The sequence below is a fragment of the Tinamus guttatus genome, unplaced genomic scaffold, assembly GCF_059628265.1.
Source record: "Tinamus guttatus ecotype Peru unplaced genomic scaffold, ASM5962826v1 Tinamus_guttatus_pri_ptg000086l, whole genome shotgun sequence".
In the NCBI taxonomy this organism is placed as follows: domain Eukaryota; kingdom Metazoa; phylum Chordata; class Aves; order Tinamiformes; family Tinamidae; genus Tinamus; species Tinamus guttatus.
The window spans coordinates 1,713,187-1,728,233 of NW_028288620.1; the positions used below are offsets into that span (position 1 = coordinate 1,713,187).

General features: G+C 41.2%; 1 protein-coding gene across 4 annotated transcripts in view; it reads left to right on the forward strand.

Annotated features, from left to right (window-relative positions):
• The first annotated feature begins 2,867 nt into the window (after positions 1-2,867).
• The window catches only part of JPH1 (junctophilin 1), an 82,579-nt gene continuing 70,399 nt past the window's right edge, over positions 2,868-15,047 (forward strand). For all 4 annotated transcript variants that reach the window (XM_088520325.1, XM_088520326.1, XM_088520327.1 and 1 more), the window contains exons 1-2: positions 2,868-3,378; positions 9,720-10,476. In XM_088520325.1, the coding sequence (XP_088376451.1) occupies positions 3,000-3,378; positions 9,720-10,476 (1,136 nt within the window). In that variant the 5' untranslated portion in view covers positions 2,868-2,999. The remainder of the gene's footprint in view (positions 3,379-9,719; positions 10,477-15,047) is intronic.

The window sequence follows — 15,047 nt, forward strand, 5'->3', positions numbered from 1 at the left end:
TTTTGGTTTTTTTGTAGACACACAGGGTCATTAGACCAAATGTGGTGAGATTTACATTGCAACAGAGCTACACAAACTTCCTCTATTTGATCAATATAAGACAAAACCAGTTCTTCTTTGTAAGAGATAAATAAACTGTACCTGGACTTTGTATTTTCTGGATGTTTTGTTTATTAAAGTTCCCAGAAAAGAACTCTTGAAAGGAAGATTAAAGAGCCGAGCAGAAGCAACTATATTTATTTTGGACACAAAAGGTGAATATATTTGTCTACCTATTACTGCTTGCTACCTGCATGCTATGGAGTTTTAAAACTATTTGGCAACTTGATACCGGGAGGAAGTGTCCAAGGAAAGTAGAGGCAGATCTAAGCGACTTAATGTACATAATCTATACACTGCATACAGGCATACTGGAGAAAACAAACATAAAAAGGCATGAACTCAAGTTGAGGCTCCTGACTGTGTACAGTCTGTCAGGAAAACAATCTATAACCTTACCAGCAATGAAACACTTAAGACTTCCTTCATCATCAAGAACTGCCTGAGTGATGCTGTAAGCTGTATGCATGAGAACCATCTTTATTCTCAAATTTATTAAACTGTATCCCTTATGGAAAATCTAATAAGAGAAGACTGGCAGTAATGAATTCATCTTGTCATCAAGCGTCAAATCTAAGATAACTTAATTTAAATAGACCTAGAAATATATACCACATGCAAAATTGCCATACATTTTAGGCTCATTTGCAGGTCAATAAGAAGACACCCACTGACACATCTGTGGAAACAGAAGAATAGATAAAATTCCTTCTTACCATACTGACAGGTTACCTCTGGCCTATCCAGTCTTGTTGATTACATCTGCTTCTGATATTAAAGCTACATAATGTAAATCAAGGAAGTTAAGTGAGGGACTATGGAGCCTTGGGAAGATTCTCATTTCATTTATGCAATGGTCTAACATCTCCAGTTTTTCAGTGAAGAAAAAACTCCAATTCAAATACAATTCCAAACCAACCATGACAACTAATGATCTTCATTCATAAATCCAAAACCTACTTAAAGAATAATTCACAGTTACCAACCGAGGACCTCAGTTAACACTTTAATGGCATACCAACACTGGCTACAAGCACACTGACTACAGGTAGTCCCTCTCTCCCACCTGAATCATTTCAGTCTTCTGATCTATGTTGAAACTCAACAGGCTTTCTCTTGTGTTGGGGTTGAAAATAGAAGAGACTGATACAGAAAGAAAGAAAGTAATAAACTCCATAAATCACAAATGACCACCTTGTTCCTGACTAGGCAAGTGCAGGATACGCAGGGCACAAAACCCCATGAGCTAAAGTAATACTGAGGATACTGAACTGCACCTTCTTCAATAACACCACGCACTGCAACCTTTTCAGATTTCTCCTCCACAGAAGTCCCTTAACTTCAGCACACTTGACAGCCTTGTCCAAAGGCACGTGAAAGCTTGCCTAATGTCTGTGCTAGAGAACCAGTGCTATTTTCACTTTCCGTGTTTCAAAACTATGGAACAAGATTCCCAAGGCAGAAAGGAGCATCAAAATCTCCCCACCTTCTCAAAAACATGGTGCTTTCCTTTGATCTTGTCTTTTTCTCTTTGTGGGTATGTGCGCAAACATGTGTGTGCACACAGACTTCTGCCTATAAATATTTTTAAGCAGAAGAAATCCCAAAGTCCCATACTGAAACAGAAACAGTGCTTCATGGCACCTCTAAGGGGATGAGAGACTTGGGGCATGTCAGTCACAGTACTAGAGGCACTACTTGAAAGAGCTGGGATACTTTGTCACCAGCTGTAACAAGTAGGCCATAAAAACACGGTGTTGTCAAAAAAACAGTGCTGTCAAGCCCAAAGGCTGTAAACTTCTTCATGTTAAATGGCTACACTTAATATGTGCAAGTATTTCCTTTAGTTGATGTTTAAGTCAAAATTGCTTGTTATTAGACTGAAATTGGCCTAAAATTTCTGAGCCTTAACTGTTTTAACTTCAAGTGTTTTATGTTCAATTCTTTGGCTTGCAATTAAGTTTCTGCTTGTCTTCCCCAGTGGTTCCTATCACGGCTCCTATCAACACTACTCAATTGCTGTTGCTGTTTCCCCACTTTTCCAAGTCTTCCACATCCAGACAGTGCCGTCTCCCATAATTTAAGATTCATGCTTTTTTTTTTTTTTTTTTTTTTTTTTACAAAATCCTGTTGAAGAGAAACACTTGCTTCAGATGTTCTTCCAGTGCTGCATAACTGCAGAAGAACCAAGGGGAGAATGTAAAGAAGATGGGGCAAAACTCTTCTCAGTGGCGACCAGTGAGGGGACAAGGTGTAAAGGGTACAAGTTGAAACACAGGCAGTTCCACCTCCATGTGAGGAAGAACTTCTTTACTGTGGGGGTGACAGAGCCCTGGAACAGGCTGCCCAGAGAGGCTCCTTGTGGAGTCTCCTTCTCTGGAGATCTTCAGAACTCTCCTGGATGTCGCCCTGTGCCACGTGCTCTAGATGTCCCTGCTGGAGCAGGGGGTTGGACTAGATGATCTCCAGAGGTCCCAAGCTCAGCCATTCTGTGATTCTGTGAACCAAACATTGGCCTCAGAAGAGATGCCCGGGGAGACACCCGCGGGCTCGGAGTGCCTTCTCCGATACGTCCTCTCTGCTTATTTCTCCGCTTGTTTCTCTCCCCCGCCATTAGCCGTTGCATTTTCACCCGCTCCCCAGGTACCTACGGCCGGAGCCCCGAGGGCGGCGCGGGGGGCGGGCGCGCGCACCTGCCCCGGGGGCCGCGCAGGGGGAGCCGGGGCGGAGCGCGGGGCCGGGGCGGAGCGGAGCGGAGCGGGGCGGGCGCCGCTCGCGGCCGCCGCGGGGCTGCGCTGGGCGGCGGTGCGGCCGGGGGACGGCGGGAGGGAGACGGAGGCGACGCGGGCGGCGGCAGCAGCAGTAGCGGCGGCGGCGCCGCGCTCGCCCCGCTGCCCTGGATGACGGGCGGCCGGTTCGACTTCGACGATGGCGGCACCTACTGCGGCGGCTGGGAGGACGGCAAAGCCCACGGGCACGGCATCTGCACGGGGCCCAAGGGGCAGGGCGAGTACGCCGGCTCCTGGTCGCACGGCTTCGAGGTGGCGGGCGGCTACACCTGGCCCAGCGGCAACACCTACCTGGGCTACTGGGCGCAGGGCAAGCGGCACGGGCTGGGCGTGGAGACGAAGGGCAGGTGGATGTACCGCGGCGAGTGGTCGCACGGCTTCAAGGGGCGCTACGGCGTGCGGCAGAGCCTCAGCACGCCCGCCCGCTACGAGGGCACCTGGAGCAACGGGCTGCAGGACGGCTACGGCGTCGAGACCTACGGCGACGGAGGTGGGTGCCCTGCGGGGGGCGCCCCGGCCCCGGCGGGAGCGGCGCGGAGCGCGGGGAGCGGCGCCGCGGGCAGCCCCGGCGGAGCCCTCGGCCGCCCGGGCACGCGCGGGGCCGGGGGCGCTTCCCGGCGAGCGCCGCTGCCCGCGCGGCGCCGGCAGCGCCACAGGTGCCGCGGGCCGCGCTCCCGGGCGCGTCGCTGCCCCGCGTCCCGCCCGGGGGACGCGCCGAGCGCCCCGCGCTGCAGGAGCGGGTTGCGCCGCCGCGGAGCGCGGCGGTTTTCGCCCGCCCCCCGCTTTCCGTGGGGCGGCAGCTGCTGGGCGATAAGGAGGATATCGCCTGTATCGGGGGAGAGCGGGCGAGCCCCGGTAGAGCCGCCGCAGCTTGGCTCCGCCTTGGCTTAATAGCTCGTATTTCACCAAAATGCCGTGCGACTTCAGCGCGCTGTCCTAAGTACAAGCTATGCTGGGAAATTAGGCAGGCTGGTCTCCTCCGGGTACCTGCACCACACACACACACAAAGAGAAATATTCCTAGAGCCAGCGCGCCATAAATGTGCTGAAAGATTGCAATCCGCTCCACAAGTGGGTACCATAATTCCCAGGAAAGTCCTAGGAAACGGTGCCGTTTTATTTGACTTCAGTGGCCTGAAGGCAAGGTTTGGTAAGGTCCCTGAGGAGCAAAGCTTACCTGAAGAGCTAGTTTCACTTAATCTTGTTGCTTGAAACAACACAGGTGCACTGTATGACAGGCAAATAAGCCGGTCATTTAAAACTTATCATTTGCACGACATCTTTAATGTTAGTGCCATCAGGGGAAGTGCCACCTGGGGCTTCGCCTGCTCTTGGCTTTGACTTGTCCCTGTATAAAAGGGGGGGGGGGGGGGAACTGGCCTCCATTTTCGGATGAGGGCTTTTTTTGACAGGAATATTGCTCAGTTCAGCAATGAGCAAACTGCTCAAGTAACATGCACAAAATAACAAAATTATCACTTCTTTTTGCCTGGCTAAAAGAGCAACCTTTTTGAGACCTCTTGACTTGTGCCGTTGCTCGATTCATGAAGGATTTTGATAAGAAGTTGTAAAGGATTGCATCAGAAAATAGATAGTTTTGTATCAAGTAGAGGAGACACTTTTTTTTTTAATATAAAATGTAGTAAATGGTGTAAGATTCATTTCATAAATACCAAGAAATGTACTGTGGTTTCTGGAACTTGGACCTTTTCAATCTTCTTGTTTACACTTGTCTAACAATCTGAAATTGATTCCTGGTGAAGAAACTCACAGCCAGCCTAGATATGTGCTTGGAGGTTTCAAAAGAAAACATGAAGCATAAATCGGAGTTTTTGTTTCACTTTCACTGCACAGTAGGCTCTTATTATTTTAGCAGGCAAATTAGAAGTCAAAGAGCCAAAATTGCAGGATCTTTTTTTTTTTTTTAATAGGAGAGAATTTTTTGATAACTAATGTATGCTTTATTTTTCCTTTAGGCTTGTCTTTTTTTTTAATGTATAGTAATGATAATTCAGAGGTAAATTCCCTTTTTTTTTTTTTTTTTTTAGACTTCAACCCAACAACAAATCTATTGACCAAAACAACATATGAAACATGCACTTTAAATCATACGACTTTTATTTTGATTAACTTCAGTCTGTTCCCAAAGCCCTGGTCTCTTACATGCTTCAGTTCGTATGAGCACAGGGTGGGAAGTGCCATTGATTTCTGGTGCAAGCGTTCATGAATGAAGTTGAGCAATACGTCATAGATGTTTACAGGCGAGAGCTTTTGTTTTCACTCTCTGGGAGCAATTGCCATTTTTGTACGTCTACAGGAACACCTGAAACGTTTTTTACAGGGCAATCAGACTTGGATACATGTCTTTAAAAACCTACTGTCAAATACTTGCGGTAAAGCTCGCTCCTTATTATGATCTGAGAATTCTAGTGTGAGAAAATACTGTTTAGACTCTGCCACTTGACAATTTATTTCAAAACTCGTTAAAATCTAGGCCTTTATGCTGTCTTTTTTTTCTCAATATATTGTTTTAAACAACAGTAGGAGATGCATCTGAGGGAGGTAAATGGAACACATAGCTAACAATTATTGACAACTCTCAACATTTCTGCACGTAAGACTGTGCAGCATCATTAGCACGTAGCCTGCTGTATCTAAATGCTTTTGGATTGCTGCTTAGACAAATCTTTAAGGAAAACATTATGAATTATAATTCATGGCCCCCATTCATTGTACATGCTAATGTTAGGCCTTCAGGTGGCCCATCAGGTTGTTTCCTGCAGTGATCTAGACTTTCGTACCTCCTTGGAACTCTATTTACACCTTGTGTGAGTCCACGACTCTGCCTGAGAAGTCTTTAAAGAAGATTCAAATCCTAATTTCAAACTTAAGTATGTACAAATAAATTGGTCAGTAGTGCATGGCCCTACCAAGAATAGCAGTAAGTTTTGCGGCAAGAATTTGCACTGTCCCTCTATAGAGATCAATGAGGAATACATGCTAAGAAAAGGTCATCAGTAGCACGTATGTTCATAGGTTTCTAAGTACTTCTAGATACCTGCTTATTTAGAGTTTAAGTCTGAAGAGCATGCAAAAGCCTTCACGTCCTTACTAATCTGTTAGACTCCTGGGTGATACAAGTAAACGACAAGAGTAAGTGGAAAAGTTATTACAGCATTGGCTTCCCAATTTTTTCACACTGCATACTTTGAAATTTTATTCACAAACAGACAATAGCATTTATAGCTGTAAATGCACTATAAATAAAACTGTTTTTTTTTTTTTGCTTTGTTTTTAAAGGTGTGAGGGATGGCACAGCATAACCCTAAGGAGACAGGCTGTGAAATTACACCTTACAGCACTTTGCCAACAAAAAACAAAAGAAAAATATACTTTCTAAGAGTTTTTAGGCCCATAGTATTCAACCTTTCAGGGCAACCAGTGAAGCACTAGGTGGATAGTCAGTAAAGTCGTGGCTGCATGTTTCCTCATTAAAAAGTATAGCAAGCCTAGTTTAAAAAAGGTGACCTATGTTGCTGGTTTATGGCCAAATACACTTTTCAAATAGCTTGGTAACAGTGGTAGTTTCAAAGTGACCCTTACTGGAACCATCAAGTAAGCTGAAAAGGGTCATGTATGTTTGGTGTTATCCATCATAACTATCATAAATAATAAAAATATGAATGATATATGATATATCACATATGTGTTTATACACACATTGGAAAAGTTTTTTAATAAAGTCTTGTATCATAAGCAGCAGCATTTCATTATATAATATTATACTTTTTTTTCTCTTTTAAAATATCTTCCATTGAAGGTGGTAATACAGCTCTAGTAAATCAAATCAAATTACTGACATCTCTATTCTGTAAGGCCATTGCATCTCCTTTCTGCGAACTGCCCTCCATATGTCTTAAAAATATTTTACCTTTAAAATGCAAGTTGAGAAATCAAGGATAATGAGGTAGCTTTTGAGCACTAGTATTGGAGAACTTCCCTTTAATGGATTTCTAATTATAAAAGAGACAATTGTTACCTGAGAGACTGCGCAAAATTCTGGCCAAACACTTTTGGTACTTAAGTACTATTTTTCAATATGAATCTTTCATTTCTGCATTAGCTATTTTCTCTTTAAAATAAACTGGCCTTGATTTTATTGCCCCAATAGAAAAAAAATCTGGTAAGTAAATAGCAGCACATTAATTGTTGCCCATGAGAGCATTAAAACCAGAACAATAGTCACTTCCATTCCTGTCTAGGGAACCTTGAAAAACAGCAGTCATACTGGATTAAATATTTTCAATTTTCTAATTCAGTCACGAAAACAGAATATTATCAAGAAAAAAAAAAGGCAGTCTCTGTTGACTCTTGGTAGCTTTATGAAAATCTATACTGAAATAGTTTTATTTTACTTTATCTGATACTAGAATAGCAATGTAAGACTGTGGTATAATCAAAATTAGAATTATGCATTATTTGAAAAGATTAACTTTTGCAGAATGTTAGATCATAATATGTAACAGCAAAAAACACACAAGTAGGTTCTTAGTTATGGTATATCATTATGATACTAGGGCAATCCCAGATGCAAGTGGGGACAAAATGTAGTCGTTTATGCTTATAAAATATTAATGCATTATTGGGAAATTTGTTTAATAAAGAAAAATTACAAGATGGCAGTATTTTTACAGTATTTACAGAATATGCTGTGTCAGTGTTTTATGCTTATGTTTCTATTTGTTCTTCTCCATATGCTGACTTTGTTATAATAATCATGTTTCTACATTCAGCACCCTTACAACCAGTGCATCAGCAGGTATCCAGGATACAGAGAATGAGAGAGGAACCAAGAAAGTTGTTTGTTGTTGATGTCAGCAGCCATCTGTTAGAACAAAAACCTTCCACTTGGTAGAATTTTCTACCAACATGAAATAGTTGTATTGTTGAACCTGTTTAGTGTTATATAATAAAGAACACTTGACAAATTGAACTGCCTGCTAACACTAAAATATAACTTAGCAGAAGAGATAATACAGTATAGCTGTAATTGATAGATAATTGACATGTACATAACTGAAATTGCATGCTTATACAAAGGAAATGATACAATTTCAAAGCAAAGGAAGCTTCAAGCTACATCTAAATCTTCAGGTATTTGACAAATGTGAACATTTTTTAGTCAATCGCTGTGCTTGGCATTTGATACATAGTTCTCTGAAGAACAGTTTTTTTAATAGGTAATCCAAATAAATCAGAATAAAATCAAAGAAAGATATTTTAAATATCATTTATTATTATTTCTGTAAGAGCATTCACAGTCAGAATAGTCTTTAAAAAAAAAAAAAGATGGGATTGTTTGGGGGTGCTTAAAACAATTTAGTGCAGGTAGGTAGGAAATGATCTCAGAAAGCAAGTTATCCTGCATTTGCCAGTTGTGAGGTTCCTGGCACCCTTCTTTGGATCCTCTGGCTTTAGGGACCTTATGCTGACCTGAACTGGCAGTGCCTTTTAAGAAGGGAAGAAAAGAACTGCCCACAGTGGTAGTCAGGTAATGCGCTTTCTTGGCACTGATGCAGCTTTGCCTGAAGTCCATTACTTGGGTATCTGTGACATCAAATACCATGTTGCTCTTCTACACGTTGCTGTAGCAGGACCACAGAAGCACCTATGATAGCAATGTAAATAATGAAATGTAGCTAGAAGAAGAATGGAATATATTATTCTGTTTATCATTGCCTTGTCTATCTTGCGTACAGCAGCACAAATGAAAGACAACTTTAGATTTAAGAGCAGCAGTGCTAATGCTTCATGCTTCTGATCTTTTTGTCACAACACACTGTAGTGTGTAAATAGAAAAATAGTATCACTTATTGTATTTTTGTGTCTTGCCAGCCTTCCAAATTTTTGATGACTGTCAAATAGCTTGAATATCTTGTTCTTTAAATCTGAGCTCAACTGTTTCTCAAGAAAGGCACTTACTCCCCTGGGAGTTTTTCATAGGGTAAGATAGCAGTAAAGATAGTATGCTCCTTTCCTGTAATATTCGCTTCAGAAGTTATAGCTAGAATAAAAGAGAACTTGTGTATACAACCAATGTTTTGTGAAGCCAATATACCTTGATTATGATATTGATACAGCAAGAAATAGTAATATCATGAGTTGATATAAAGTAAGGTTGTGGTCTTAATATTTTATACTTCTATTCAAGTATATTTAAAAAAAAGAAAACCTTTGAAATAATTCTACATGATAATTGTCTTCAGATTGGCCTGTAGATCAAGCATCTTAGTGGTAGAGAAGTCTACAGTCATCTTACCCCCGCGCAGCGGGATGTTTGCTGCTCCTTCAACTCTTGCACACACACACACAGCAGGATGGGTGGGTGCCTGGAGGCAGCAGTCATCAGTAACTCACTCTCTACCTTTCCTGCAATGCCTTGTCCTTCTCCATCGGAGCACATGTAACACCGTTTTGCTTTTGCTTATCCTTTCCCTGTCTGACCACCTTTAAAAAGTTTTGGAGTCCCTCTTTAGAAATTTCTTCCATGGATATACCCATTTAAAACTCACTTTTGATAGTCACTGTATTTTAGTTGCCAAAAGGCATTGTTGCAGCTTCAAGGCAAAAGCTTTTTGCAGTGGACAAATATGTTACAAGCAAAATGGGTAACAAAATATTTCATACACTGTGTCACATGCTGTTTTTTTTCCACATTTCTGCTTGTCAGAAGAAGAGTTGATAATGTAATGTTGCCAGTAATATGCTGTGTGTAGCTTAGCAGGTCTTCTACAGCCCACAAAATTAAAATTCTCCTTATTACTTTAAAAGGTACCTACCAGGGGCAGTGGACAGGAGGGATGCGACATGGATACGGTGTTCGTCAGAGTGTACCCTATGGCATGGCGACTGTGATCCGTTCCCCGCTCCGCACGTCTCTAGCCTCGCTTCGGAGCGAGCAGAGCAATGGCACCGTCCTGCACGACATCACTGCAGACAGCCCCGCTGGAACAAGAGGAGGTTTTGTGCTGAATTTTCACAGTGATGCAGAAGCCATGGGCATTAAGAAAAAAGGAGGCTTGTTCAGAAGAGGATCCCTTCTTGGTAGTATAAAACTTAGAAAATCTGAATCTAGATCATCAATATCTAGCAAACGGAGCTCTGTCAGGAGTGATGCTGCTATGAGCAGGATTAGTTCTAGTGATGCCAACTCTACAATTAGCTTTGGAGATGGTGACTGTGATTACTGCCCTGTGGAAGACCATGTTGATGCCACCACCACAGAAGCCTATATGGGTGAATGGAAGAATGACAAGCGCAGTGGTTTTGGTATTAGTGAGCGTTCAAATGGTATGAAATATGAAGGAGAATGGCTAAATAACAGGAGGCATGGATATGGATGTACCATGTTTCCGGATGGCACCAAAGAAGAGGGAAAATATAAAAATAATGTTTTGGTCCGTGGAATAAGAAAGCAACTTATACCAATACGAAACACAAAAACTAGAGAAAAGGTGGACAGAGCAATAGAGGGAGCACAGCGAGCAGCTGCTATGGCAAGAACCAAAGTGGAAATTGCAACTTCAAGGTACGTAATTGGCAAATACATTCTGAATTTTCAGAAACAAAAACATATGTGGGCTCTTACTGTTGACAATGACTCAAAAATGCAAGAGCGTAAATGCTGTCTTCAGTGAGTACTTGCTCCCTTTTCAATTTCCCACATGTGTCTTACTGACTTCACTGAAATCAAACATTCACAACTTGAAATTACTGAGCCCTTGATTTAAGTGAACAGATTTATGTGTTTCATAATATACTGTGAAGGTAAATTTCTCCAGCCCAGGTGTTTGCCTAAGCTCAAGAACTGCTGCATTATTCCTTTAAACTATTTGGAAATTAAAACTGCCGAAGAAATCTGTAGAATTGCTGGGGGGACATGAAGTTGAAATAACTTTCCTAAACAATCTCTAGCTTTGCTTATTTGTTGATGATTATTTGGGTAGCACCTGAGACTCTTCAATACTGCCCGTTTGACACTGAGCACTTAGAGATGTATCTGTTTATCTGAGAGTGGTGGTATAAGAAAATTGGTTTGAGGCTTTGAGAATCTTGCCTGATTTGCCAAAGACGGTGCCTGCAGAAAGTGTCTCTCTGAGGGGTCTTGTGGCTTGGACCATGCTTCATCTTTGGCTTTATCTGAATTTGTTTGGGTCCCAGACAAATTTGTATGGGAATCCATTGCAGAGAGCAGCAGTCATTTCCTCCCTAACCCACTACCAAGTGTTTGAGATGGAAGGGAGAAGTACTAGGGTATAAATAGTGGAGAGAGAAAGGTTATTTCCACTTTTAACTCCTGACCAGCAACCACAGTTGTCTGAGGTGGAATTCTTAGAAATCAAATCAATGTATACAATTTAACAGGTTTCACTATAAAGTCTGGAGCTACTTTTAAAACTTTTTTTTTTAATGTCTTCAAATAAGTTTTTGTGGCAGTTCCTCTGTTCCTTTTGGTTTCTTCAGGCAGACTTTTCTTGAAATATGTTGTAGACCAAAAAAATGCCCAGAAACATGCGCAAAAGAAAATGCTTATGCCTGTCTGTGCACTTGCACTTGACACAGAAGGGCTGACACTTTGCACAGTGTAGTCACTAGTGTGTGTTCCATGCTTGTGATAGCCATCATGCTGCAAAGACTGAGAACTGAATGCATGGGAATGCCAGAACAACTCCTAGCAAAAATAGTTGAAGAGCAAATGTGAAGAGTTTGATGTTGAAGAGCTCTTGTGAGCCCTGATCACCCAGGTAGTTAGAGGGTGACTTATTCCTGATTATTTCTATAAATAACTGAAGTATTATTTGATAGTATAACAAATCAGCAAAGCAAACAGTAACAGCTAACTTGTAAGTTCCTCTATCCCATTTGAGCTTTGTACTGACAAAGTGAGCCCTGGTTCTGTTTGGCGAGGGTGATGGGATGTCTGCATTGGGATTTAAGTAACTTTAACTGCATTTAAGTAACTTTAAAGCTAATAAAAACTACAGTTGAATGAAGACCCTTAAGTTACAAGGCTCAGTGTATTCAACTCTGAGGTTATTTGCTTGCTGTTCCTTCTCGTCTTAAATCTTGGGTGAAGGGCAAAGTTCAAATTATTCCCGTTTGGAGATCCGTGAGAGTGTTTATTCCTGGAAAAGATGTTTTTGAAATTGAAACACAAAGTATCTGTGGTTAGTGCACCTGTACCCATGGGTCATTCCTCAGGTATTTTCAGCTGGGAATCTTTCAAAAAGAGTGCCATGACTGCCAGTATCAAATTTCCAGCCTTTTAGTAGCCTTTGCATTAATTATGCTGTCACTGAGTTAAAGGCTGAGAGACCTTAGAGCTAATCAGGCAGCCTCAGGCATCCAGACTACACCCAATTCACTGGTGAGCGCCTGATGTCTCCTAGCAGGGCTGACATGGCGCTTGCAGCGCTCATGATACATTTCTCCTTGAATGCACCTTTGTTTCCAAGGCTTCTTGTCAACAGCAGGAAGTTTCTTACAGGAATTAAGAACATCCCAGAACAATTTCAGAGCTGATTGTCCTGTCCTCTTCTAGTAGACATAGAGATCACCATTGATTTCAGATTCCCATGTACACATAAATCAGTTTTTTGTTGCTGTTTTTAATTTGGTCTGTCCATTTTGGAATGTGTTTTGTGAGGTTTTGTTTGTTTGTTTTTTGTAAAGAGATTGGTGACTGTCTGTGATCTTCTATAGACCATCTTAACAGCTAGATCGTCTAGGGAGACTCTCTGTGGAATTAAGGGGGGAAAAAACCCTTCTACCACTTCCCAAATTCTAGGCTGACTGGATTGGTGCTATTTCAGGATGAAAGAATTTGCATCTGTCATGCTGTGACTTGAGTTCTGTGTCAGTTGGTGAGTACTAGTTACCAGACTCAGAGGTTTTACAAAGTAGCTTTAATTTTTAGTGGAATTAACTAATTGGTAGTGTAGAATAGTGTCTGTGGGACTTAATCCTGCACACAACTACTGAAAAATTTCACTATGCTGGTACTAATGACAGGAATAGTGCATTCATACTCTCTTAGGACCTTTGGACCGACTTGAACTGCACCCTCTGTGTTGACCGAGTTAAGGAACCAAATTTTTTAATCCTTTAGAGAGTAGAGTTCTTGCCATGGCCTAGATGATGTGGGCATGGTGGTTTTATCTATTTGTTTATAACCACTACCACAGGAAAAAGATCCAGCCTGAGTGCCTCTTCTTCATTTCTCTGGTATATAATAAAGGTACGAAGATGGTTCTACTTCTGGCATAACCTGTAAAACCACCTTCTCTTCAGACCTGACAGATATCAGCAGCAACCCAGGCTTGCTGTAGATTTGTATTGTATGAGTGGAAAGCCTCTGTAGATAGACTTCTTTTTTTAACAAAGGAAACGGTCACACGTCCATGTTTCTGTTGCAAAGAGCTGGAAACCCTAGCTTACAGTCAGATATCCTCCTTCTCCATGCGATATGATTTGTATGCTGTTCCTCCTGTCCTGTTTGTTCCCAAAATATAAGCTGAGCCAAGTGGAAGCAGCCCATACTCCTCTTTGTAGCTCCCTGCTGGTTATGACAGGTTTGGCTGATGGTTTGACCTGCGACAGATGTCCACACAGTCATCAACAAAACCAACCACTGTTTTGCTTTCTATTCTTGGTAACCCTTTATTCATTTATATCTATTAGGGGAAAGATGTCTCAAAAATCCTCCTTAATAATCTACGTAGTCTTCACTTGTGTATGTGACAGTACAAAGGAAAATAGATCGGTTGGGCTAAGCGTAGCTTCTCTGTGCCCGAATTTGCATTGGCTGCCTGGACTCAGCCTTTGGGCTTCTGAGGAATTCGTAGTGAGGTGTTTTAGACATGACTTTAGCATTGCAGTTAGAGGAAACTTTACAAATTGTATGATATATAGAAAGCAGCACACCATGAAAACAGTTACTGGTCTTTGCCAGACAGATCTATATCCAACACGGGTTATATGTTATCAATGAATAAGAATGTTTTTAAAATAGTAGCACAGCTTAAAGTCTTGCATGTTGTACTTTTATTAACTGTTTTTCTGACAAAATATGAAAGCATAAATATAAAAAGATCTCATGAGTTTAAGAATTTCAAAAATATGTTGGATATTCCCTCTTTTATAATAATAAAAGTTTAGGGTTTTTTTGCCACTATAGATAGTAATTAGGTCAAATTCATCTTTAACCCTTCGGTGGTCAAAGCAGACAAGTTTATTCTACGTGCCTGTTTTGAGGCTCTGTTTCTGAAACAAAAAGCAAAATACAGGTCAAATGCTGAAATGTGTAGATTGCTTTTTAGGGGGTGCTAAAAAGATTCAAAATCCCCTGAAGCAAGAATCAAGCAGAAATTAGTGCTGGAGATACCAAATGCTTCTCTCTGTAGGGGTGTGAACTTTCTTTTCGTTGCTGTAATATGGCCTTGAAGGAAGACCTGCATCTGCAGGTCAATATCAAAGTGGTTTGGGTCTTTTTTGTGCTGTTTATTAAGCTTATTGGAATTTTGTTAGAGTACTTTCAAGTGATTTTCATACTAGGATAAATTCTCATTAGCTGTTTAGTATATTATGTTTGCCTTCTCCACTACTTATGATGGTGTAAATGGTAGCATTTTTGGAATCTCTTGGGGGGTTGTATATAAACTTATTTTCTAATAATCAGTACTTTAAATATTTTAAAAAATCTATTTTGTACTGCTTAATATTTCAGCTGTTCTAAAACTAATTGGGCTGTAAGTAAATACATAGCACTGCCGGCAGAAGTTATGAATCTTGCTTATATGTGACATTTCATATACTAGATTCTTTCTAGAAAAGTCTATTAAAAACTTGAGAAATGAGCTCTCTGAGCCAGGCCATTTTTTTTTTCTCCTTCACATTTTTTTCTAATTAATACTCAAATACAAATTCTGCTTTAATTGATGACTCTCTGAAGAAAAAGGAGCTTTATAAGAACACAGAGCGACAAGCTAAAATGATAGAAAGAGTAAGAAATATGGATAGGGATAGAGCTTGGTGGAAAAGGGAGAAAGAAAACAAGGTAAATAAAATATTTACCTGGTGATTTTTTTTTATACTCCACTG